This window comes from Nelumbo nucifera, chromosome 4 (assembly GCF_055504915.1).
Source record: "Nelumbo nucifera cultivar China Antique chromosome 4, China Antique-T2T, whole genome shotgun sequence".
NCBI lineage: Eukaryota > Viridiplantae > Streptophyta > Magnoliopsida > Proteales > Nelumbonaceae > Nelumbo > Nelumbo nucifera.
In genome coordinates, this window is record NC_142652.1 from 23084189 (window position 1) to 23112171 (window position 27983).

The 27983-nt window shown below is 38.2% G+C and overlaps 1 protein-coding gene across 1 annotated transcript; it reads right to left on the minus strand.

Annotated features, from left to right (window-relative positions):
- On the minus strand, positions 1 to 27485 carry EMB1873 (porphyromonas-type peptidyl-arginine deiminase family protein). The gene is made up of 10 exons (XM_010259543.3): positions 27294 to 27485; positions 26304 to 26417; positions 26105 to 26194; positions 25920 to 26004; positions 10690 to 10745; positions 10494 to 10572; positions 8919 to 9053; positions 5168 to 5397; positions 1287 to 1445; positions 1 to 402 (listed from the first exon to the last, which is right to left on the minus strand). Exons 1-10 carry the CDS (start codon positions 27384 to 27386, stop codon positions 307 to 309), a joined length of 1137 nt encoding a protein of 378 aa, XP_010257845.1. The 5' UTR covers positions 27387 to 27485; the 3' UTR covers positions 1 to 306.
- Positions 27486 to 27983: the final 498 nt, after the last annotated feature.

The window sequence follows — 27983 nt, forward strand, 5'->3', positions numbered from 1 at the left end:
TCAATCCAAGCACAATTTGATGTCTTTATCTCTTCAAATTTATTTTGAGAAACAAATTAGCAAGTGGTTTTTGGTTTTTGATATCTCAGAAAATACATAAAAGATCATTTCTCCCAAATAACATTAGCTTAGGTGCTAAACCATCTCAAATAAATAAAAAAGAGCAGTGTTTTTCACTGAAGTTTTCTAATGATAATTACAAAATTAATAACATAAAAGAGCAAACATTTGCATTAGCCAATGGTACAGCTTATTCGTCTCGAAGTACAGAGTTATCCATGACTCCCATCATATGCCATTCACATTTTATGATGCTGCTTGACAGGTTGGTTGCTGCTGCGTTATGCAATGTATATTCCCACCTCCCAAACAAATTTCCCTTGCATTTTTTATCATTACAATCTGAACCAACCAACCAACCATCAAATCATACTTCATGAAGAAACTGAAAAGAGTAACTTTCTTGAATTCATGAAACATGTTTGCCCCTTAAATAAGGGGAAGATTTTGGTATGTTTCACTAATTTTCATTAAAATTAACAGAACATTCTATATTCTTAGTCACAAAAGCAATAATCAGTTCCACCTATCTAGGGTTTGTCTTACATTGAAATAAGATATAGCAACATAAATTTTAAAAACTACTTTACCCCCAGCGCACCAACCTTCATTGTGTGTTTATGCATATATTAGGTTTTCCATGCTGGAAACCAGTGTTTTAAAAAAGACATCGGAGTTGTATGCCTGGTGGCACCCCCAAAATACCCAGAGGTGCATGCTGGAAGCATTTATGCTTCTAAAATCTATGCCTCAGGTGCATGAGGTGTATGCCTCATGCACACCTCACGGAAAGAAATTAGGAAGGAAAACAAAGAAAAGAAAGGAAAGGGATAAAAAAAGGAAACAAGAAACAAGAAAAACAAGAATTCCTCCCTTTTCCTCTTCCTCCTCCCCTCCCTCCTCTTGAGAAGGCTTATCCCTCTTTGTTCTCAGGAAGCTAACGCCTCACCCCTCCAGGTAGTATAACACCTCACGTCACGCCTCTGTTTTAAAACCTTGCTAGGAACATAACTTTATTGTAGTAATAAATCATACCAACCATTGAGTTGTCAGGTCAAGCCCATTATCAAACAAAAATTGATTACTGATTGTTTATTTTCTTCAAGACAAATTTATGCAATATTCAATCTTGTGGACTTCTACTTTCAAATATTTAGCACCTTTAACAAATACCATATAAAAACAAATAGTACAACCAAATGATGATCAAGACAGTTATGCCTTACTTCATGATCTGGGAAGGCCAAAGAGAGGACACGATATGCTTCTTCATCCCACTTTTTATCACCAAATGCTGGTGCAATGATCCCTCCATTGGCAATATAGAAGTTTACGTAAGAAGCAGCAAGTCTTGTACCAGCTAGTCTTGGTTTGGCATCAACTTCCTGTCACGAAAATATTTTAGGACTGGATGACAAAAAGATGTAAAATTTCATTTGTCTAATGTCCTCATCTGGCTGCATAAAGTTGTGAATGAAGTGAAACACGTCAGTGTTCCCTTGTACATGTCAAAAACCAATCTAAAACTGTACTGATTATAAAATCTAAACTATAAGTTTCATTAACACCTCATTTATTATCCATACTGCTAGGATTTAGCTTGCACTTCAAAATTTTACAGATAATGATGTTCCTGCAAGTATAAGACAGTTTATTGACAAAAAAACATCTCTGGAAAAAGGTCCCAAAGTTCAGTGGCTCCCACTGTGGAGATAGCTGAGCTAAAGTTCTCCTTGAAACATGATTGCACTGTGTGTGTTCCAAATTTCCAATGGCACCTTTTGATAGAGGAGAAAAGTTCTACTGGTGCTCTTCAAAAATTTTTATTTTTTTTGGTAGTAAAAATAAAATTTACTAAAACAGCAAAAGAAGATACAAGAAAGGTGATCAGTAGTCACCCAAGAGAAAAGAAAGACCATAACACAATGTTACCCTAAACCACAAGACTTTACAAGTAAAATGAGATCCAGAATTATATATATATATCAACAGGAAAGAAAACAAATCACCCAACCGAAACCCATATATCCCCTAACATCTCAAACTAAAGATAATTTTAATCCATCAACTGGACAGATACACCTCTTAACACACTCCCAACAACTTGAAACCCCATGGAACCCAATTTACAACACCAAACACTAAACTCTGTCAACCAACTTCTCCAGTGGCTTGAACCGGAGCCTCTTTGCTTCAGAAGCAGTGTTTTAAAAGCGCAAGGTGCAAAAAAAATGCAAGGGCCAATTTGCACCTGAGGTGCAAGGCGCAAGGCGAGGCACACGCCTTTTTAAGCAAGGCACAAAATTACAAAAAAAAAGCTATAAAATAAAAAAAGTCAGAAAATTCAAAAAAATGCCAAAAAAATAAAAAAAATATTAAACATAATGTTAATAAAAAATATAAACTTGAAATTTAAAATAAATGTTTTAAAAAACCTATTATCTAAAATTAAAATACATAAACATAACATGTAAAGCGTATTCAAATGAAAATTTAAAAATAAAAGCAAACATATAAAGCATTTTCAAGCATGTAAAACCCACAACCTCTTTTTTTCCAATTGCTTCAAGTAGCTAATGTGATGTAAAACATATCGCATTCTTGATTCTATGAGTCGCCTTTGTACCACGCCCCTCGAGGCAAGCCCGAACAAGTCTATGTTAGGGTCTGAAATTCTTATTTCTCACATAAAAAATAATGATTTTATAACTTTCATTGCCTTTTAAGAAGATATTTTATTGCAATAAATGAATGAACATTAGCAAATAGGGGGTTCTCGGAAACTCAAAAAAAGGCACATGCCTTTTTTAAAAGGAGTTAGACTCAAAAAAAAAAAAAAAGCAAAAAGCGCAAAATTTTAAAAAGGTGCACGCCTGGGTTGAGGCACAAGGCGTATCAGGCACATGCCTAAGCGCACCAGGCGTGCACCTAGGAATAGGTGTGCCTTTTAAATCACTGTTTGGAAGTTGTTCATTTAACCGATAATTAGATGACCAAAAATCAGCTGACTCCTTATTTATAGGTATAGGTACTCTTCTCAGAAGAGACCATTCAACCATGGGTCCTGATCATCTGAATACATAAATCATGACAAGTTACAGCAGCCTCACAATCAAAGCAAGGCCAGGCCTAGGTGATAAGAAAGTAAATTAACTCAATAATTTGCAATTGTGCAAGACAATATCAAGGATCTTATGATCCATTTTCTTATAAGTTTGTTTACTAAATCAAAACTATCCTTTAATATAAGGGAAGAAAAAAAGTAAAAGGCTAGAGTGGTCAAATCTGAAGGGAAGGGGATGAGAAAGCATGTAACAATAAGAGTTACTATGCTATTAATTTGAGAAAGTATAGAACAGCTTCAGACAAGGATTAAGATTTGATGTGGGTATTGGCCAAAAGGTTAAATTCTGGAAGGACTGCTTGTGTGGTTGGATGTTTCCAAATGCATAATGGGAACATTATGGTCTCCTCAGTTCTGTAGAGATTTAAATGATTGGGAAATGCCTTTGATATTGGAGCTGCTGCAGATGCTGTACAATGAATAGGTGGATATTAGTAGAGCAGATGGAAGAAAATGGACCAGGGAGAATTCAGGCTCTTTTATAATCAATCATCTTTCTTGATTGGCAGGTTTGGAAGGTATAGAGTTCCCTAGCAGCAAAATCTGGTATGCTACAGCGCCCCCTAAAATAGTTGTTCTCATATGGATAGCCACTTGGGACAAGATAATTACTAGGGACAACTTGATTAGAAGAGGGATGGTGGTAGATAACGCCAACTGCATGCTCTGTGATGGATGTTCAGAATCGGTGAACCATTTGCTACTTCATTGTGTCTTCTCACTTAATATCTGGTTGAAGTTACTTGGTTTATCTGTAGTCAGGGGCTGCTTCCCTATATCTGTTTTGGAGTTTTAAAACTGGAGGCCAGATGGCCTGGGCAAGAGGGGTAGAGTGGCACGGGGTATAGTTCCAGCAGCTATATTTTGGGCTAATTAGAAGGAAATAAATGCCAGGATATTTCAAAATAGTGCAAGCTTAGCATAAATAACTAAAAGAGTTATGAAAATGATGCATTCATAGTCGGCAAATCACAGACTTTTGAGGGAAGAAGCTACAATTCTTTTTCCCTTGTTTGATAACCCTTTTTATAACCAGTCAAGAAATGGTTTTATAGCATATCCTTGGTTTTTGTTTATTCCCAATGTATTACAAGGGTTTCTTTTGATTAGTATAACTTCTACCTTTTCTCAAAAAACAAATGATGATCAAATAATAAGACAATTTAATATTAATACAAACATTTTTTTATCATTGGTACTACAAAACTAACAAGAATAATCAGTAATAATACTATCCAAATGAAATAATAACAAAATCTAATGTGGTTATATACTTTTTATCAGTGGTAATATAAAGGTTCCAGTGGCACCTTTTGAAAGAAGAGAAGCTCTACTAGTGCTCTTCAAAAGTTTTTAACTTGATCAATAGTTAAGATGACCAAGACTCAGCTGACTGCTGATTTCCAGGTAATAGGAACTCTTCTCCACAGAACCCATTCAACTGTGGGTCCCAATCATCTAGGTACAAAAAGATGAAAAGTTATGGTGGCCTCACAACCACAGTAAGGCCATGCCTAGGTGATAAGAAAGTAAATTAACTTTTGCAGTTGTGCAAGGCATGTGAAGGATCTTATGACCCATTTTCTTGAAAATTTGTTTAATAAATCAAAGCTATCCTTTAATCGAAGGGAAGAAAGGAAGTAAAAGGGTAGAGAAATACAAAACTAACACGGGGATGCAAAAGTATTGTAATAATAAGAGTTGCTATGCTGTTAATTTGATGACAGTAACACAAAACTAACAAGAATAATCAATTATAATAGTATTTAATGATATGATAACAAAATCAAATGTGGGTAACATACCAACATTTTTATCATTGGTAATATATCAAAACTTACTAAAGGGGCAAACATGTAAAACAAAATTTAGGATAATTAATCATATAGTAATTAACCAAAATACTGTTAAGCAATCTTCAACAAACCAGGATGCAACTAAATTGTGTTATCCTGCTTTTTGTTGAGACAGAGAAAGAGTAACCTGAATTCCAGCTGACTCTTCATCTGTCATATAAAGTGGCCCAGGTATATGGATTTTGATTATTTCTAATGTTCTTCCCTTGGCATCTGTGGAGTTGGAGAGAACAGAAAATGCCTCTAAGGATCGCTCATACTGGGGATCTGATTCATCATCAGTCCATGACAACAGGACCACACCAGGCTTCACAAAGCAGCACATGTTGTCAATATGACCATTAGTATCATCATCCCCTGTAAAATCCCAGATTAGACGATTCAAAGGTACATGATACAGAAATAAAAAACCTACCTTTTTTTTCTAAAAGAACATTAGCAAAAACTGTTGTTTAAACGATACAAAATTGTAATCTCTTGAGAAGCATGCAAACATAAGAAATAAGAATATGACAGTCAAATTAATGAAATTATCAGCATGCATTGGACAGGAGAAAATTTCAAGGATCTGGAACTTTCACACAATTGCTGAATTAATTATCTTGGTGGAGACCACAACTTCATATAATTCTCTTATATAATACCTTTGTGAAGAAGACCAAACATTACAAACTGGGGTTTCAATGTATCTGTTCTATTCATGATTAAGAATATATGATATCTTTTGTGACTTGGGTAAGATTTCCAGCTTTATATATCATGGTAGGTTTGTTTCTGTATGTCTATTTTTGATTGTAATCAACCATATGTAGTTTTATTGAACAATGCAGAGCATCATTTATCAATATACTTTTATTTTTCTTCAGAGTTTTAGTGTTGTTTAAATGAGGAGTGAGGAGATGAGGCGTATGCCCAAATTTGTGGTAAGGTGTTTTGGCTCCGCCTCACCTCATGGCACATTCCTCAGTGCCACACCTCCATTGCCTTTTAAAACAAATGGTACTATTTTTTTTTTGATCAATAACCAAGAATTTCATTAAGATTAAAGAAGAAGTATATATACAAGCAGAGGGAGTTAAGCTATCTTAACTCCCTTGCAACCAACAAAACAAAATTACAGGATTAGAAATGAGCCCAAAACAAAGAATCCCTAATCACCCCTTGCTTTGCTAACCCATCCGCAAATGAGTTAGCAGATCTCTTCACCCAACTGAATTTTATCTCAATATCTTTTGCCAGCCATTTAAATTTTTTCTTTCATTGCTGTAATTCCACATAGCAGTCTTGTCTTCCTTTAGCCATCTTATTACCACCTCCGAGTCCCCTTAAATTATCAGTCTCCTAATGTTCAACTCCCTCCAATGCCGCCAAGACCTCAGCCCTTAGAGAGTCACCCTCTCCAATAGGGCCAGAGTAGCTGAAACAATCCCCTCCTCATTCCTGAATACTCCCCCAATACCTGACAAACCTGGGTTCCCAAGGCTGCTGCCATCGAATTTCAGTTTTAGGAAGCCCAAGGGGGGAGGTATCCAAGAGGGACTTATGTCCCTTTTAACCTGGGCAGAACTTGCTATCTCTTTCCAACTTCTCAACAGGTCATCCACAGTGAAGTCTATGAATAAATCCAGAGATTTCAGCCAATGTGCCACCCTAATGTGAATCAACTCCATTAGGTTCTCAATGTTTCTTTCTTTTTTTTTTTTTGATAAATAAGATGAGCTTTTATTAGACTAAGATAAGACTTTACAAGCATCCCTTAGAGAGGCACAGGATGCTACCTTTCTATAAAAAGCAAAGAGCAAAGAATATTACAATGGAGCCCAAAACAATACATCCCTATTCACCCCTTGCTTAGCCAAAGCATCAGCCATCCCATATGCAGATCTCCTCACCCACTGTATCCTGAGATTCATATTCCTAGTAAGCCACTTAAACTTCTTCATTTCATTTCTGTAGCACCAGGTTATAGAGTCCAGGTCCTTTAGCCAGCCCACCACCACTTTTGAATCCCCTTCTATCACCAAATTTGCTAACTGTAACTCATTGGCAATGTTTCTTTCCTGTTCTGAAAAAATTCTTGAGTTTCTTTCCCATAAGGTCCAACACAACGCAGCCCTCAGACACCTCCACATGATCCTTCCTCTTTTCATTGGCCAGCTGAAGATGAAAGGGGAAAACAAACTTTGAACATTCATTGGGGAGTTCCAGGTACACCAAAAAGTGAGAAAACCCACTCCCATACAGTTTTAGCACAGTGGAAAGATACCAAAAGGTGGTAACCAGATTCCCCATCTGCCTTGCAGAGAATACACCGATGCAGGAATAAACAAGTCTTGGGTCTCTTTCTTTGAAGCAGATCACTTGTGTTGATTCTTTCCAGGAAAGTTTCCCAACAAAAACTCCTAACCCGAGGAGGAATGGGCTTGCACCAAACCTCTTTAACAGGGAAAGGCAAACCAGGAAGAGCAGGTTGCTGAGTTAAGATTTTGAACAAAGATGCACATGAAAAAGAGCCCGAGGGTGAGGGGGTCCAAAATCTGCTGTCCTCCTTTGAAGGGTCCAAGAAAACGTTTTCAAGGATGGCCAAAAGGTTCGAAATGTTACCCAAATCTGTATCCCTGTCAGCCCTTCTCAATCCCAAATTCCACTCAAATCCTGAAGAAGAATCAGAAGGAACTAGGAAGGAAGAAATGGTCTCATTTTTCAAATCAGAGAGAGCATGCAAAGAAGGGAACTGGTACATTAAAGGAGTGTCCCCCACCCAAGTTTGTTCCCAAAATTTAATGAGGTTTCCTGAATTCAAATCATACCTAACCCAAGGGGAGAAAACTGGTAGAAGGTCATGGATGGCTTTCCACGGCGAAGCACTAGTAGTCCTTGCCAAAATTCCAGGATCCCACCCATTGTCCTCCCGACCATGAATGCTAGCCACTATCTTAGCCCACAACTTACCTTCTCTAAAGGGAACCTCCATAACCACTTCCCCTGTAAAGCCATATTTCTTTTTCTTATATTTCCAATCCCAAGACCTCCTTGTTTCTTGCTTCCAGTAACCACCTTCGACACCACCCTATGGTCCCTCTTTTCCTATCATGACTCCCACAAAAAGTCCCTCATTAGCTTTTCCAGTTTGTTAAAGACCTCCGTTGGGACCTTGAATACTGATAGAAAATAAACAGGTAGATTAGCTAGTGTAAACCTAATCAATGTGATCCTTCCTCCCAAAGAGAGATAACTCTTCTTCCAAGAAGCAAGTATTTTCTCAAATCTTTCCACCACCAGAATCCAGAAGCTTGCTTTCTTGGGGTTATCTCCTAGGGGAAGGCCTAGCTACTGTACAGGCCACTCCGAGATTGTACACCCTAGAGTATCTACATACTCCCTAATCTCCATTCCCTCCACATTCACTTCCATTATGCAACTTCTTCTCCCAATTTATCTTAAGATTTGACATTTGCTCAAACAATTGTATCACCAATTTCAAGTTCCTAATCCAACTCATGTTCCCACCTTCACAGAAAAGTATTGTGTCATCTGCAAATTGCAAGTGGGTAAGTGGTATCTCCTCCCTTCCTACCCTCCAACCCCTTATTAAATTTCTCGAGTCAGCTCTATGAATCAATCTTTCCTAAAACATTTGTAATTAGGATGAACAAAAGGGGGAGAGTGGGTCTCCTTGTCTTATTCCTCTCAAAGTTGGGAAGAAATCCACTACTGTTCCATTTACCAGCACCAAGTAGTGACAACTCCTGATGCATCCCAAAACCCATTTACACGAGGCAACCATATAAAACATTTAGATTCAAAGGGCATATGTAAAATAAAAACAAATTTCATAAGTATAATCTATTAATGGTAGTCCAAGCATGAATAAGTACCAAATAATCCATGAGGCAACCATATAACCTTCCTGACACCAAGATACATCTTAAGCTCATCCTCTATTTGTTCTTTAGTCATAGTAGGATTCCGGTTCTTGTTTAGAAGGCACTCCTCAGTGGTGAGGCAAGTCCCTGAAAGAAGAAAAGAAAATGCAAATTAAAATCAAATCATGACAACTGTATTTTCAGAAGGCTGTAAATATGCTGATTGCTAATGCAAGTTCTTAAAAAGTTAGGCCAACTGTAATTTATATTGGGTAGAGGAAGCATGAGAACTGATTGATAGGTCACAAAATGTGTGAAAATAAAGTAAATTATCATTGCAACATGTGTCTCATAGCAAGACCAAAAATTCTGAGGAAATAAACAACCAGTGTCCATTTTGCATACACCTGTACAAATACACACACAACCGCTGATGTTATAGCTACATTAGCTGTCAAAGCAACTAACAACAAAAAATTATCCAAAATGGTTTATTCAAATGGCTCTTAATTGAACCCATAAATCTCCTCAAAGGATTTTAGCTAAGAGAGGTGGGAGTCAGTGCTTTGAATGGAAAGTTAGGAGAATTGAGAATGTTCCATGGTAGTTCTAGTGGCTCTAAGGAGTAGTTGCTGGGAACTTAAGGGAGAAGCTAGGATCCAGAGATTAGGCAGATTTAGGAGAATAATTTTTTTTCCTAGTGATCCTCAAAGACTGAACCTTGGGGACATAAAAGATCCCTTGGCTAAAGTAAGCCTAAAAGAAAACATTCGAAGTTCAGAACTATGTAGGAGTAAAGAGAGCACTATGAAAAACACCAAGTGACCTCAAAGAAGAAATTCTATTAACTTGTCAAGGACCATGATGAGTAGAATTTGTAGTGTGGTAGAGATTTGAGAAGAAAGGAGAGAAACAAGTTAAGTGGTTCCCTCATGGTAGTAGTGGAGATTTGAGAAGAAAGGAGAGAGACAAGTGATTCCCTCATGGTAGTATCCATAAGATGCCTCTGCAGCCTGCAAGTATTTGATAACAGAGATCTCGGAGAAGAACATGGAATTTCCTGATAAAGTGCATGCTTAAACATGATAGCCTAGATGTTCTACAAATCAATAACAATCTTGTGATGTTCCTTAGATAATATTCATAAGCATCAGAAGAAAAAAATGGGAATAATATTTGTAAGCATCAAAGAAAGATCCTTTCTTTGCTTTATAGAATTGGCCACAAGAGATTAGCTTTGTAACTGGTGAAAATATGTGTAAGTGATATGGTTGCCTGTTTTTTCTCCTTTCCTGCTTCTCCAAAATTTTGGAGAGTAGTTTCTGCATCTTTCTCTTCATACTTAAATAAAGTCAATCAATTCTTACTGATCAAAAAAAAAAAAAAAGATTAAGAACATTTAATCTATTTCAAGTTTTTAATGAGATCCATTAGTGATTTAGTTGGGTATTTAATAAGAAAAATAAGTAGGTTAAATATTAAAATATGGCTTAAAGTATATCTTCTTGGAATACAAAGCCAAAATGACAATATCGCAATATACAATATCATAAAACAACTGTGTCAAGTACAAACTATAATTGTTACCTTCTCCATCTACATGGATGCTTCCACCTTCAAGAATCATAGAATTTGAAAACCTTGGAAGCCTCTCCGTCCCCAAAATCTAAGAAAGAAGGAAGTCAAGGATCAACCAAATTCTGAAAAAGAGTAAGTATATGAACTTGGTAGAGTATGCATATCAGAAGCTAGCAAAATATGACCACCATAGTCAACTTCCTACCTTCCTGGCAACCAGAAGGTCAAGACTCCAATCCTGGTAACAACCATCTTCAACACCTAAAGACCCCCCAAAAAGAATAAGTGAAATTATATGCAAACACAATAAAGTAACATATGCATGTATGCATCTCTACCTAATTGATATAGCTTTCAGGAAAGAGAGAATTTACCACTTATGCATATAACTTCCATTAGTTTATCTAGTTTGAAGTAGGTTTGTTGTGTACTGAAAGGGGTAAAAGGTGGGATAAAAAGCAATACAGGCCTTGATGCAGTTACTAATGTAAAGATGTTGCCTGGGGAACTAATTTGGTCATTTTGTTCAATGAGGTTTGGTGCAGAGTCACCTTTTCTAATCCAGTTTGTGCTTGATTTTATTTACTTAAAGGATTACTTTTTCTTTTTGGTTTTTTATGAATAACTTACTTAAGGATTACAAGATATTTTTTGTGACACACAGACATACATACACACACATGCATGCATGCTTAAGTTAAATTTCTGTAGGATTTTCTGCTGATAATGTTTCCAGCAATCATTGACAATGGTTTGTCAACAAAAGAGATGCTTCTTGTGTTGTATAATGAATTTATATAGAATGCTGCATAGGATTTGCAAAGGATATAAAGCATCTCTGATCAGTGCTAAGATTCCAGTTCCACAGTCACAAAATTCCAACACCAACAAAGCAGTAAAAAAGGAAAAACAATAATCTGATTTGATAACAGTGAGAAAGAATAGAAGAGAGAGTTCTTAGTGAGAAGAGAAGAAGAGAAAGAGAAGAGATGGGGTGAAGCCAATAATGATATGGCCGCCCCTCTTATTATCTTATATATTCATAAAAAAAGATTGATTACAAAGATCAATATGCCCTTAATAGGGCGGCTACTGCTAATAACATAAAAGCAGTCCCAAAAAAACAATATAAATTAATGGGCCTTGGGCCCAGCAACACCAACTAATGGCCCAATGACACTAACTACCGATTATGAACAAGAAAAACATAAAAAAACTGCTGGATTTCAACACTATGATACCCAGATACCCATGAATATGCAGCACACTGGTGTCGGACAATAAGTATCTCATATGACACTGAATACTGTGTTAGCTCGAGAAAGAGAGAGAGCAGAGAGAAAGACAAAAGTCCAGATCTGTTAGGGTTGATCAGTCAGATCAAACCAACCCAGAAAAGATGTATTTATATTAAACTTATGTGAATAGACAATACTGTCCTTACAAAGAGAATAAAAAAGGTTTGTACACTAAAGTACACGCCTAATATTGTACAAGAAAGAAAAAATAAAGTACAGAATAGTAGAATTACAAAACTACCCTTCAGTAGTTCTTCTACACTCCCCCTCAAACTGATGCTGGGGTAGAAGCATCAGTTTGTCAACAAGGAAATTATGTCGGACTTTGGTCATGGCTTTGGTGAAGAGATCCGCAAGCTGTAGACCCGATGAAACATGTGGGAGAGAGATGTGACCTGCATGAAGAAGGTCACGAATGAAGTGACAATACACCTCAATATGTTTAGTTCTCTCATGAAATACAGGATTGGTTGCAACCTTGATTGCACTCATGTTGTCTGCAAACAGAGGAATAGCAGATGAGTGATCAATATTCATGTCATGAAGGAGTGCCTTAAGCCAGATTATTTCACTGCAGACTGAAGACATGGCTCTGTACTCGGCTTCAGTAGATGACTTGGAAACCGTTTGTTGTTTCTTGCATTTCCAAGAAATCAGACAATCACCAAGGAATATACACCAGCCAGTAGTAGAGCGACGAGTGTCAGGACAACCGGCCCAGTTAGCATCTGCATAAGCTCCGAGCTGTGTGGATGAAGAGGATGAGAAAAAATAGGCCATATGATAGTGTGCTCCGTACATAACGAATAATTCGAAGAACTGCCGAATAGTGAGGTTGACGCGGAGCTGAAACAAACTAACTCACAATCTGAACCGCATAGGAGATGTCAGGTCTAGTCATGGTGAGGTAGATAAGACTACCTACAAGCTGTCTATACAAAGTAGCATCAGGAAGAAGGTCACCCTCATCTTTACTCAACTTACAATTAAGCTCCAGAGGAGTATCAACATGTTTAGAATCAGTCAAGTGAGCAAGAGACACCAAATCAGAAGCATATTTCTGTTGATTGACGAAGTAACCCTGATGACTTCTTTGAATTTCAAGTCCAAGGAAGTATGTGACTGACCCAAGATCTTTCATTTTGAATGAGTTACTAAGCAGGAGTTTGAGATTGGTAATACCATCCACATCATCTCCAGTAATAAGGATGTCATCAACATATACCACAAGAAGAGTCAGTCCCTAAGCCCGCTTAAGAGTGAAGAGAGAGTAGTCTGAAGCACTCTGCTGAAAACCAGCTTCTAACACTACTATATGGAAGCGATCAAACCAAGCTCTTGGAGCTTGTTTAAGGCCATATAAGGATTTCTTCAATTTACACACCAACTAAGGATTGTCACAGTAGCCGGGAGGTGGTTTCATATAAACTGTCTCCTGTAACTCTCCATGGAAGAAGGCATTTTTAACGTCCATCTGATGAACTGTCCATTGTTTGAGGGCAGTAATAGCAAGTAGTAAACGGAATGTTGTCATTTTAGCCATAGGTGCAAAAGTTTCATCATAGTCAATTCCATACTCTTGCTTGTAGCCTTGAGCAACCAGACGGGCCTTATATCTGTCTAGAGTACCATCAGATTTGAGTTTTACAGTGTAAACCCACTGACTACCAATTATGGAGGCATCTGGAGGAGAGACAAGATCCCATGTGTCATTTCCAATAGAGCCTGAACCTCTGAATCCATAGCTTCTTTCCAATGCTTAACTACTACGGCCTGGCTGTAAGACTTAGGAATATCTGTGGATGACAAAACAGCTGAGAAGGAGCTATGACTAGAAAAGAAGCCATAGCGATCAGGTGGACGAGAAATACGAAATGACCAGCGCAAAGGAATAGATGAAGGTAAATCCTCGGGAGGAGAATCTGCACTTACAGTAATGGTGGATGGAGAGGAATGACCAGACACTGTTGCTTGAGATGGAGGAGGCATAGGCAATGGGCGAACTAGATGCTTCCTGAAGTACGTCTGAAGAGGCTGAAGAGAAGGAGAATGACCTATAGATCCAAAATCGTGCAGAATAGAGATGGATGGTGCAGGTAATTTACAAATATGTTCAAAGAATGAGAGATTCTCAAGAAATATGACATTACGAGAAATGCGCAACCGACGGATTTTGGGATCATAACAAAGAAATCCCTTGTGTTCCGTACTGTATCCCATGAAAGCACACATAGCTGATTCAGCTGTTAGTTTTGTGCGTTCATGGGGAGGGAGATGGACAAAGCAAACACATCCGAAGACACGAAGGATGGATAGGTTTGGTGGACAATGAAATAAGGACTGATGAGGAGAAGAATTTTCAAGGACAGGTGTAGGAAGACTATTGATGAGATGAACAGCAGTGCGGGTCGCCTCCACCCAAAAAGTAAGGGGAGCATGTGAATCTTGTATCAAGGACCTCACCATACTAGCAATATGACGGTTCTTGCGCTCCGATACTCCATTCTATTGAGTAGTACTGGGACAAGATCTCTGGGACTGAATGTCATGTTGTTTAAGATAGGTTTGAAACTCACCATCCTCACCATCATAATACTCTCCCCCTAAATCTGACCTCAAAATATTTATGGTGCTTTTAAACTGGGTCATTACCATAGCATGAAATTTTTTAAACATGGAGAAGACTTCTAATTTCTTTCGAAGAAAGTAAACCCATGTGTAACGAGTACAGTCATCAATGAATAATACAAAGTACTTATAACCCAAGCGTGAGATGACTGGAGACGACCACACATCACTATGAATGAGATGAAAAGGTGTAGATGCATGTTCAGTAGAAGATGGAAAAGGTAAAACATGACTTTTACTATAGCAGCAAGTTAAACAAGATTTATCAATATTCTTGACTGAAGTAGTATTCAAAGGTAAACAGCCAAAGGAAAACAAATAAGCCAAATTCTTAGCATGAGTGTGGCCCAAACGTCTATGCCATAAATGCCACACATTATTACATGAAGAAATAGAAGAACAAGGAGAAACAGATAGCAAACAAGAATCCGGTGAAGATCTCTTAGTCTCGAATTCCAAAGAAACAGCCTCCCAAGCCTACGCCCCTTCCCCTTCATCTCCCCAGTGTGCTGGTCCTGAATGAAACAACCATCAAGAGTAAATAAAACATTATTACCATCATCAACAAGTTGTCCTACAGATATTAAACTAGTAGTCAATTTAGGGACAAAAAAAGTTTTGGGAAGATGAAAGGGTTTGGTCTGAGAAGTGGATAAGAACAAATCATTACAACCATATACAGGTAAGAATCACCATTGGCAGTAACAATATGGTTGTCAAAGGATCTAGGTTTAGGAGACTGATCAAAGGAGACCCCAGTCATGTGATTTGAAGCCCCTGAATCAATAATTCACATGTGACACGGGGATGAACACATAAAAGCAGACTTACCAGCCAGTTCAAAAGCAGAAAAATCAGAAGAAATAGCTGAAGACATAAGCTCACGGATCCTTTCTTCAGTCATATTTCCCTGGGCATCTGACTTGTGGGCTGATGATGAGGTGGCAGCATCAGTGGTAGCAAATTCGGTTGAGGCCTGATAAGCCTTATGCTATCCCTTCTTAGGAGGCCTAGTCGGGCACTCCACAATGATATGTCCTTGCTGTTTGGAGTAAGTAAAAAAGTTCTTGTAGTGGGATGCCACATGACCAAATTCCTTACATTCATAACACTGCAACTTCGAGAAGTCTTTCTTACCCTTCTGCTTGGTGGCTAAGAACACAGTATCAATCCCATGTTCCTTCTTTTGATCAAGTGCAGATAAAGTAAGAAAATGTGTTTCCTCCCGTAACAACTCTCCAAGAATTGCATCTAGTTAAGGGACTGGTTCTCTACTGAGAATGCTGGAACGTAGAGTTTCATAGTCAGGCCTGAGATGCATCACAAAATGCATGGTCTTCCTCTTAGTAAGATGTTTCTTCATGGTCTTCACACAACAATCTATAGAAAGATCCCCAAAGTGAGCTAGTTCATATTCAGTCCAAAGGTTTATAAATCCTGCATAGTATTCCTAAATCCTCTTCTCCCCTTGAACATAGGAGAAGATATTGATTTCGATCTGATATTGCCTAGACATGTTCGATTGCTGATACACCTTTTCTAGGTATTCGAACATGTCATGGGCAAATTTGAGACCTCTCATCGGGATACTGACATCCATTGAGATAGACCCAAGTATCCATGATGTAACCTGAGCATTTTCGGTTCTCCACTGTTTCAGCCCTTTGACATCACTTGCGTCAGGCATGGGAGTGGAACCATCAATGTAACCCCACATGCCTTTCCCTTCAACAAAGTACTAAAAATGAAATTTCCAAAGAGCATAGTTGCTCCCATCAAACTTGACGGAAATGAATTCACTCTTTTCTAAAGCCATAAGTCACCAAAAATCGTCCAAGATTCAGCAAAAGACGAAAAACTTGAAACACAATCCAGAAAAGGAAAGTCTGGGTGCAGCCGCCCAGAAGAAATATATAGATCTCTCTCAGATCTCAATAATATTTTCAGAGTATGATGAGAGGGCCTAGGCGACACTTCCTTTCAAATCTCATTGCAAACTGAAGTCGTATGAGAGAGATCTAATAAAATCTATCTCCTAGGATGCGCAAAACAAAGAAAATTGATCTCTGGATAAATCAAAACAATCCAAATTCAATCGGCAGTAACAACGGATGTCACACTGATCAAAGAGAGGAGAAAAGGATCAGAGAGTAGCCTGCTCTGATACCATGTCAACTCGAGAAAGAGAGAGAGAGCAAAGAGAAAGACAAAAGTCCAGATCTGTTAAGGTTGATTAGTCAGATCGAACCAATCCAGAAAAGACATATTTATATTAAACTTATGTGAATAGACAATATTGTCCTTACAAAGAGAATAAAAAAGGTCAGTACACTAAAGTACACACCTATTATAGTACAAGAAAGAAAAAATAAAGTATAGAATGGTACAATTACAAAACTACCCTTCAATAGTTCTTCTACATACTATATGGACACTTCTAGAGTATGCTTTAAAATATAAAAGCTTGTAAGTATTAACAAACCGTACTAATTTATTAAAGAAATAGCAAATCATACTATATATAAAAAAAACTGTTTACGTTAAAAGTTTAATTAAACTTGGTGACACAAGTGTTGAGAAATGATAGCTTCAAAAAGTATATGAAAGCATGATATAAAGATATAAAATGGGGTACTCATACCCCATTACATGTCCAGGATCTTAGAAAATCAAGGATCGATCCCCCATTTATTTTGCCCATATTGTTATCCATATCTAGGCATCACAACAACAAAGTGAATCACTTGAAATTGAGATTGATACATATAGTTTGATGGTATTGACTCAGATACCCAAAACTTGTTTTTTTGCTAATTTATCACAAAATGTTGTGAATGTTGAGACCTTGGTATTAATTATGATGAGCAATAAACTAGATATTATTAATATGATTCAGATTTGGGTTTGATTCAATTATTCAACCATGAGTACCCCTGGCCCAATGGTTTTGGTGTCAACACTCTTGTTTGAATAGAGAGAAGAACAAGAATAATCTTAGAGGTGCCAAGAATGAATGACTCCCACCTCAAAGAGTCTCTTATATATTAAAAGATATGTACAATTACAAGAATAACCATATAGGGCTGAAAGAGAAGAAGAATAAGAAGTATAAGTAATGTACAACAAGGACTATACTAATAAAATACATCAAGTTATAGAGTCTCCACACCCCTCCTCAAACTGATGCCTAGACATAAACATCAATTTGTCTATAAGAAAGAGATGTCGAACTCTAGTCATAGCTTTGGTGAAGATATCAGCAATCTGCATGTCCAAGGCTGCATAAAGAAGCGATATAAACCCAGTAGTGAATAGATCTCGGATAAAGTGGTAGTCCACCTCGATGTGCTTGGTCCTCTCAAGGAAAATAGGGTTAGATGCAATCTTGATAGCATTCGTATTGTTTGCATAGAGAGGAATAGGAGTAAGAAGTTGAATGCCAAGATCCATAAAGAGAGATTGTAACCAAACAATCTCACTGCAAACCGAAGACATGGCCCTATACTCTGCTTTAGTGGAAGACTTGGAGACTGTTTGTTGTTTCTTACACTTCCAAGAGATGAGTGAATCACCCATAAAAATACACCACCCAAAAGTGGGCCTACGAGTGTCTGGATAACCAGCCCAATCCACATCAGCATATGCTCTTAACTGAATAGAAGAGGAGGAGGAGGAGAAGAACAGTCCCTGGGAAGTTGTGCTTCTAACATATCGAATAATACGATGAACAACAGTCATATGAGGCTGATGAGGAGTAGAAACAAATTGACCAACAACCTAAACAACATGAGAAATATTAGGCCGAGTCATAGTGAGATAAATGAGGAACCCCACAAGCTGGCGATATAAGGCAACATCAGGAAGTAATGGACCTTCAGATTTAGATAGCTTAAAATTTAGCCCCATAGGTGTATCAACATGCTTTTCATCATTAAGACCAGCAAGTTTAACAAGGTCAGAGGCATACTTCTACTGGACAAACAAAATAGCATCGAACACTACGATGTACTTCTAGTCCTAGGAAATATGTGAGAGGGTCCAAGTCCTTCATGTGAAAGGAATTATGAAGTAATAGTTTCAATTCACGAATGCCTTCAACATCATTCCCAGTCAACATGTCATCAACATATAGTAAGAGAATGGTAATACCCTGAGGTTGTCGCCTAACAAATAAAGAGTGATCAGAAGAACTCTAGCTATATCTAGCAGCAACTACAACATCACGAAAGCATTCAAACCATGCCCGAGGAGCTTGTTTTAGACGGCAACATACTAAAGAAAGATCACTATAGTATCCACGAAGAAGCTTCATGTAAATTGTCTCCTTCAACTGACCATGAAGAAAGGCATTCTTCACATTAACCTGGCATATGGTCTAAGACTGAGCAGCAAACACTGCCAAAAGAACACGGACTATGGTGATCTTTGCAACAGGAGCAAAGGTTTCTTCGTAGTCAATGCCATACTCCTGACTATATCCCTGGGCAACTAAACGTGCCTTGTATCGATCAAGGGATCCATCAGATTTCAGCTTAATGTTGTAAACCCAACAACTCCCAACAATGGATGCATCTGGAGAGCAGACACAAGATCCCAAGTGCCATTGTCCTTTGTTGCTCTTGGAAGGTAAGTGTGTTTGTCTTCCTCTTGTAAATCTTCTATTGATGATTTAATGAAAGTGTTATTGATTAAAAAAAAAAGATCCCAAGTGTCATTCTCATGTAAAGCATAAATCTCTGCATCCATGGCTTCCTTCCAATGAGGGCTACTATTAGCTTCCTGGTAGGAGTGAGGAACATCTATGGAGGATAGGACAGCAAACAAAGAGCTATGGTTTAAAGGAAAACCATAGCGGTCAGGAGGTCTAGATATACGAGTAGAATGACAAAGAGGAATAGAAGTATGAAGAGTGTCTAAAGTAGAGGTATCACTTACAGGAGCCGTAGGATGATCTGAACTAAGAGGAAGGAGAATCATAGGCGTAGGGGCTGGAGCACGTAACCACTTGTGAGAGAAGACAAGAAAGTCCTTCTCAGCAGAAGGAGGTGGAGCATCCTGTGAATCAAAGTTTAGCAAAATAGAAACAGACGGTGCAGACAATCTAGCAATTCCAGCAAAAATGAAATGTGCTCAAGGAAAACAATATTACGTGATATACGAATGCGACAAATAGAGGGATCATAACAAAGAAATCCTTTGTGGTCAGGATTGTAACCCACAAAGGCACACATGATAGACTGTGCAGACGGGAGGGAAGATGAACAAAGTACACATCCAAAAACATGAAGCATAGATAAATCTGGAGAACAATCAAATAACTTCTGAAAGGGAGACATATTACTAAGAACTGAGGAAGAAATATAGTTGATCAAAAACACAGTTGTACTGGCTACCTCTACCCAAAAGGAAGGTGAAGTATGGGACTCCTACAATAATGTCCTCACAACACTAAGGATATGTCAATTCTTGCGCTCGGCCAGACCATTCTGCTGAGGAATATCTGGACAACTTCGTTGCACTTGTATTCCATTATCCTTCAAATAGGATAACAAATCTCCATCAATGTATACTCCCCCTGAATCCGAACGGAGAATACACACTTGTGATTGAAACCGAATCCACACCATAGCATGAAACAACTTAAATGTTGGGAACACCTCAGACTTGTGGCGAATAAAGTATATCCATGTGTACCTGGTACAATCATCAATGAACGACACAAAATATTTGTATCCAAGCCGAGAAGAGACAGAAGCAGTCCAGACATCACTATGTATAAGCTCGAAGGGAGAGGTAGCATGCTTAGATATGTGAGGAAATGGTAAGGTATGACTCTTACTTAAGCAACAAGAAACACAAGATGTATCAAAGGTATGCAAAGAAGGAACTTTATTCTTAATAAGGCTTGAATCAAACAAAAAATTTAATTTTTCAGAATGTAAATGACCCAAACGTTTATGCCATAAGTCCCAAATATTTCTATGACTCAAAAAGGAACTAGAAGTGGAGGAACTGAAATAAACTAATGATGCTACTGTTTGAGGCTTCTCGAACTCCAATGCAAACAGACGGCCCAACCTGCGCCCCTTCCCTTTCACCTTCGCAGTGTTCCGGTCCTGAATCAAACATCCATCCTGAGAGAAGATGAGAATGTTACCTTCATCAATTAATTGGCCAACAGAAATCAAATTTGTAATAAGATTAGGAACAAGAAGGGTCTTGGTAAGAGGAAAAGATGCGGTGGGTGAAAGCTTAAGAAACAGATCACTACTACCAATGATGTTTAACTTTTCACCATTGGCAGTAACAATATGTTTGTGGGAGAGTTTTAGTAAGGTTACTTGGTTGGTTAGGGTAGGCTCCTGTCATGTGGTTGGTAGCTCCAGAGTTAATGATCCAAGTATGAGAAGAAGAAGCACAATAATCGGAAAACTCACTAGGTAAGCCAATAGTAGAAAGAGTAGAAGAAATAGCAAAAGTTACCAGTTGCCAAATGTTTTCCTCAACCATAGATGCCAGAGAATCACCTTTAACAAAAGAATAACCACCAGTAGTAGATTTCTTACTCCCATGTGCTACAATCAATTCCATAGGTTGATCCTTCCAATTTTATAGGAATAATATCTTCTCTATTGGAGGCCATTTCAGCAAGAAAACAACAGTTCAGACACAAAGATATCAGAGACAACCAAATTCAGTAATCAAGAACTCAAGATGACAATCCAAAAAAGGCAAGTTTTAAGACTGTCAAGTCTAAAACCCTTCAAATATGAATCTAAAGTCTGAATCAAATAAATGGGAAGCAAGAAAACCCTAGGACGACACCAGATCTAGGGTTATAGATTGATCGAGTTAGCCAATTGACAGAAAACTGTGATTTACCAACACATCAGGCGTCTTTTTCAAAAATAAGGAGATATCTTGTGCTGATCGAAAGAGTCCCTAGAAACCTCCAAACCAGAAACTGAGTGTAGGATTAAGAAGAGCTTGAGAGAACCCTTCAATCTGGAGAGAAAATTTCAAATCGCAAGCTGATGTAGAAGGTCTGAAGTCCAAAAAAGAGTTACAATCCAAAAAGGGAAATTGTACAGTGTTACAGCCCCAAGAAGAAGATCAAAACTCCTTCAAAAACTTCACCAAATCAGATGTTGTTTGTAGGTAGAATAGATTAGGTCTAGGCGAAACCAGATCTGAAGTCCAAAGCCGTTGCAGTCCAAAAAAGGAAACTATACAGTGTTGCCGCCCCAAGAAGAAGATCAAAACTCCTTCGAAAACTTCACCAAATCAGATGTTGTTTGTAGGAAGAGTATATCAGGTCTAGATGACACCAAATCTGAAGTTTGGCCTCGAACCAATCTCACAAGAGAGATCTAACGAAATCTCTCCTGCTGGTTGTGCAAAGAAGACTGAACAAAAAAGGGTTGATCAAAACAGCTATAATATGACAAGATTACTGCTACTAGTGAGTTTCACGAGAGAGAAAATAGATCAGAGAGCAACCTGCTCTGATACCATGTCAACACTCTTATCTGAATAGAGAGAAGAACATGAATAATCTTAGAGGTGTCAAGAATGAATGACTCCCACCTCAAAGACTCTCTTATATATTAAAAGATATGTACAATTACAAGAATGCCCATATAGGGCTGAAAGAGAAAAGAAGAATAAGAAGTATAAGTAATGTACAACAAGGACTATACTAATAAGATACATCAAGTTATAGAGTCTCCACATTTGGTATGACACTTCAACCTTGAGTTTTATATTGTTAATTACTACAATTCAGGACACTTAAGGAAAAAAACATATTATGATGCAAATTGGTGTAGTGCATTAAAATCTTAACAAGGTTCAGAACACATTAGAAAATTTGTCTAGATTCTAGAGAGAACATTGTTCATCATAAAACTCAAGGTTAAGATTTTTGCTACTTGCGGGCAATGATGCCATTGGCTTCTAAAATTGAAATGAGAAAAAACGTTAGTGTATAAATAGGACACCTGTTTATCCAATGTTGTCATGCAATAAATTAAATTGTCAACACTTGTTTTTAGCAACCCTTTGAGCCTAACCTTATCCCAAAGCCCCAAACCTAACCCCTTGAAAGTTACTTGAAGACCCCCTACAACCCTCTTCTTGGAAACCGAACCTCTAAATATCTCCATTAAAGCCCAAGTACCCTAAAAATTCCATCTGTCAAATCTTGTCCCAAAAATCACTTGTTTAACCCTTGATCAAACCAAGATTCCATTCCAACCTTTGCCATTATCCAAGGACAAGTAAAAAAACCTCTAAAACCCAACCATAGATCTACAGCTTCACTTGCCAACCGCGAGGTCCACCACGAGAACCCAACAATACAACCTTTCTCACCAAACCCATTCACAACTTCTCCCACGAAAATCATCATGGCCTTGCCTACTAAGTCCATTCACAACCTTGCTCACAAACCCATCTATGGCCTCACTCGCTACCCACATCCATGCCCACCTCACAACTGCACCTTGCTCGCTACCCATCTACACCCACCTTGCAACCATGCCCCTCACACCTTGTTGTGGCCTCACCCATCACAACTTTGTCCACCTTGCAAAGCCCCTCGCACCTTGACACGGCCTCGCTACAATCACACCTCTTGCACCTTGCCACGGTCTTGCCCCTCACAACCTTGTCATCGCCTCACCCACCTCGCAACTATGCCTCTCACACCTTGTCGAGGCCTCACCCCTCAACTTCAACCTTAGCCCCTCTTCACTCTTCACAAGCTCATCAAGCTTAGTCTCTCCTTGTTCTTCGCCCAACCTCACCTAGTTCCTCGCTCAAATCGACCTCCCTACCTCTCCTCCTCACTCCATCTTGCCCCTTAGCTTGGTTTTATTCCTTGCAGCTTTGCTCTAGTCCACGTTTTCACAGACACCTGGCATTGTCCTAACCTTTTGATCGATTGTTCTCCTCAAACCTTAAGGTTAAACTTGACACCTAGGGGTGAGCAAGAAAAACTGAAAAACCGACCAAAATCAAACCAAAAATCTGGTTAACCGAACCAATTGGTTTGGTATTTTTAAAAAACCTAAGGGCTAAGGTACCAGTTCGGATTCAGTTAACCAATATAAAAAACCGACGGTTAACCGAACCAACTGGTATACATATATTTCTATATATTTAATATATTTATGTATATTATATATATTTTATATTTTATATATATTATAAATTAATAAATATGCATTATATATAAATATATATATATATATATTTATAATAATATATTTTTGATTATTAATATAATATTTTATATATATATTTCTATTTTTAATTATATATTTATATGCTTTTTATAATATATATTATAAATATAAAAAACCGAAAAATCGACGAACTGAACCAATGGTTAACCGAACCGGTCAATCGGTTAACCAATCAGCTTCGAGTTTTAGTTACTGGTTTCAGAAACCAGTAGGACTGGTTTGGTTTCAAAAATAGGCCCACGGTTCGGTTAATCGAACTGTGAGCACCCCTATTAGCACTTGCCCCAGATTTAGAATCCTAGGAGATTTCCCCTTGAAAATGAAGAATCTTCCCCTACAAGATTCCTAAGCTCGCCTTCACTTCCAAAACTAGCCTCGTTCCACATACCTAGATTCTTTTACCCTTAGATTTTCCCTAAAATCCCCATAGTTGACCCCTCCACTTCAGCTATAAATAGAAGGGGGGGGGGAATCCCTAGGGGATCGAAATAACCATCAAGAGAAAACCCCCCAACCAAAGAACCCACCAAAGACCTTTCCCATTCTCCTTCATCTCCCTCCTCTGCCATTCTAAGTTTGAAACTCTCTAGGTCATACAGCCATCAAATACCTCCTTGGACTTTTATTCTTTTACCGAATCTCTCCATATTCACTGAAGGATTCCCCTTTAATCAAAGGTAACATTTGGAGCTCCTCAACTCCCTCTTTCTTCTTTCTAGTAAGGTTTTTGCTTTCAAAACATTATGATTGCTTAGGGTAGGAATGTAGGGCTTACATTTAGCTCTACACCCCTTGCCCACTCTGTAAGATTTAGTTCCAAAGGAGGTGGAAAAGGGGAGACCCGAGAACCACCACCCTACTAGATTCTAAACTAATAATGGGGCAAGGTTGCAGCACACACTTCCCCAATGGTATGAACGGGTTCTGAGGTCTCTTCGACTATTCTTGCTAACTGGCTTCTTTTCCTTTCTTCCCCCAATTCTTTGTTTTGTGTGCTTTGTGCAAGAGTTAGTTATAGGGGGTTCATAGTGAATGTCACTATTGAATCAATTTCTTATCTTCAATATGGGGACCCATCACCACTAATATGGTGAGTGGCGACTAGTGGGCATTTTCTCGATGTTCAAACAAATAAATAGGAGATACAAAGTTCGAAGGTTCTAGCTGCAGCTATGCTCATTTCTAAAGGTTGCTACCTAGCTCTATAGTTAGTTCATTTCTTTATATGGATTTTCTAGAATGAATTACAACAAGCTTTCATTTAAGAATCATCTATATGTTTCCTTTTATTTCCTCAACTTCTAACACTTGTTTTTTCTTAAAAAAATCTCTTTTAAAGGATAAAACTTCTTTGTCAAATTATATTTTGTTGTATTTTCTTCCAAGAATATTTTTTCAACAGTTACAGTGATGCATTACTACTTCAGAGACCAGATCTAAAGTAGCTTGTACATAATGCTTCTTAGACATCAAATAAAGCATAAGTATGAAACCAATTTCTTGTTATTTCAACTAATAATTGAACCTGGATTCTATTCTTCCTACACATAACTTTATAGCACCAAGTATTTAGCAATTTCTTTCAAAAGAACAGGTATGCATCATATCATTTCTTATGATTCCTAGATATGGGTACTAATATGAACAAAGGAACAGGATGGTGATATGACTCCCCATTTCCTAAAATCTCGGACACAGATATGAGTATGGGTATATTATGAAATATGTTTATATCATGCCTCTGCATCAAGATTTTCAAGCTAAATGCCATTTCTCAAGACTTATGTTTGCTTGCCAAAATCAATTAAATTTCTAAAATGTACAGATCTTACATTGTATGATTTGTTAAAACATACCATTTTACATATTTTGAAAATGTTAATAGTATAGAAAACATCTAGAAGTGTCCATGCAGTATCTTAAGTCAGTATGCTAGGTATGTAGAGGTGAGACCAGATCTGCTACCCACCACAATACACTACTAACACCTACCCACAAGACAGTACAGCACACATCTCAAACTTGTATGTTGTCATTGATGGGGTCGTATGTGAGATGTGCGGTTGTAGTGTCCTGTGGGTAGCAGATCCATACTTTGTACAGGTATCTGGGTTCTTTTTCTCTTATTTTCTTTCTTTCCCTTTATTATTATTATTTTGTTTGTTTTTGGGTACAAATATCATTTTCATAGTTCAACCACAATAAAAATACCATGTACCACAAATACTTCACCATAAGACGTGCATAATTTAATGTCTTACCACCCCAACTATTAAAATTCCAATCAATTCCAGCAACCTTCTGCTCTGAATATCCAGATGACGACGTGCTGTCACATATGACAAACTGTTGGAAAAACTTGTCACTCTAGGGAATGTACAGAATATTAACCTAGAAAGCATTGGTAAAACAATTGCAGTTTTAATTAAAGCACTGAGAAGCTTACAGTTGATCCAGTATCACGGAACCAAGAGTCATTCATACTCATCTCTATGACCCTTATATTTTGAGGCAACATAGTGCGTGCATTAACCCACTTGAGCATGTAAAAAAGTTCCAAAGAAGAAAAGTCAAACTCAATGGATAAAAGTATCAAAGGCTACTCATCTAAAGAAACTTTTGCATCAATTAAAACATTTGCTCACCTGAGCAGCACTTGCACACACAGTAACGGACTCAAATTTTGAGATGGCGCATGCGACCTCGGCAAAGACACGTTGAGCATGCAACGCACCATCCCGCCAATTATCTGGACGCTCCTGTAATGAAAACGTTGCTTGATCAAAATAATGAACCAGGGACATACTAAGGCATTCTTGAACAAGTAAACAAAGTCGAGGAAATAGATCATCAATGGTGAACGGACAAAAAGATACTTTACACATTGTCTAAGGAAGGACGTTTTTAGAGTTTTGAAGTTTACCAGAGAGGTGCCTAGGACCTCAGGGAAGGAGAATAAGGACTTGGGTATTGAGGCAGAACCATACCGCAATTAACAGAAACAGGACAATTGACACTTGGCACTTGACAGGAAAAGAGAGAAACTGTTCATTTTTACTAGGGTTAGTGCCTGCCATTTTAAAGTGTCGGTTTACAACGCTAATCCAAAACTAGTTAAAACGAAGATAAAAGCCTGAATACATGATAATTTTCTCAGCCGGTGCGTAAGTCACGAGTCCTTCGAACACCTGATGACCTGAAATTTAATTTTCTTGTTGAACGTGATAGCATGTATGACACATAACAGTCCATGGAAAGCCCTATACAATTGTAGGGACGAAGTAATAAAAGGTCCAGGCTTTTAATCCTTTAATATATATCCAAGGAACCATCGATGGTACTGATGAAAGCTATTAAAGCACAGAGCATCTAAAGTCAAGTTCCGTTACTTGAACATGACAGACTAACCGTAAGACTCCATAAAATTTCCCAGAGGAGAAAGAATCACCATCCACCACTATAAAAAAACCATCACATAAATCTCATAATCAAATCACGATATGCTACGGAAATTGCGAAAACAGAAAAGCGTAAATTGTCATGAAATTGGCAACGAAAACCCGAGCCCGAGGTTCAAACATTCCCAAATCGAGCATATGGAATTTCGAAAAAGTGAAAAGGGGTAATACACTCACAGGCCAACCCATCCAACACTGTGAATGGGGTTCCCACTCTGCAGGCATGCGGTAGCCGAGGAGAGCTGGTTTCCCATTGATATCCATCATCATTTCCCTGCACTCAATAATACTCTGCTTTGTTATTGTATGTAAGTTTGCAACCTTACATTACATATAGTGGCACTACCGCACTACAACTAATGCGGTACAACCGCAGGCGCAGAGATTATGAACACGATCTTATTAGAGTCAAGGACAACAGACAAAGGTCAAAGGGGGTCTCGTGGAGAAAACTTTTGACGACGGAGCCACGACGTTCAGACTCAGTGGGCCTGGGCCACCAGACTCAATTGCAGCATTGGCCTACAACTGACCCAATTGTCATTTTCCGATCTTGGCCGGCCTACCACCCAGGCACGCCTGACCTGGACACGGCCGGACCTACAATTTTGTCAATATATAATTTATAACGCAAAATTTTTTACTTATCATGTTATTATATTAAATATTATAAATATACCGTATTTTGATATGGGCCCAAAAGCACTCCTGGGTAGGCTGGGCTCGGCCTGGCCCATGATACCCCTCAATTTGATGAGGGGTTTCCTTTGTTTGTGTTGCCGGAGGCAGGGGTGTCAATTGAAACGGGTTTGGTCCAATCTGAATGTGAGTCCATTACAAATGGACCAGGTTCAATTCAATGAATAT

Coding starts and splice junctions, on each gene's coding strand:
- EMB1873 (XM_010259543.3), bottom strand. CDS start 27,386: ATGATGATGGATATCAATGGGAAACCAGCTCTCCTCGGCTACCGCATG. Junction 10,746..25,919: donor GAATTTTAATAGTTGGGGTG/GTAAGACATTAA, acceptor GGGGGTCTTTAG/GTGTTGAAGATGGTTGTTAC. Junction 5,398..8,918: donor GTTGCCTCATGGATTATTTG/GTACTTATTCAT, acceptor GGGATTTTACAG/GGGATGATGATACTAATGGT.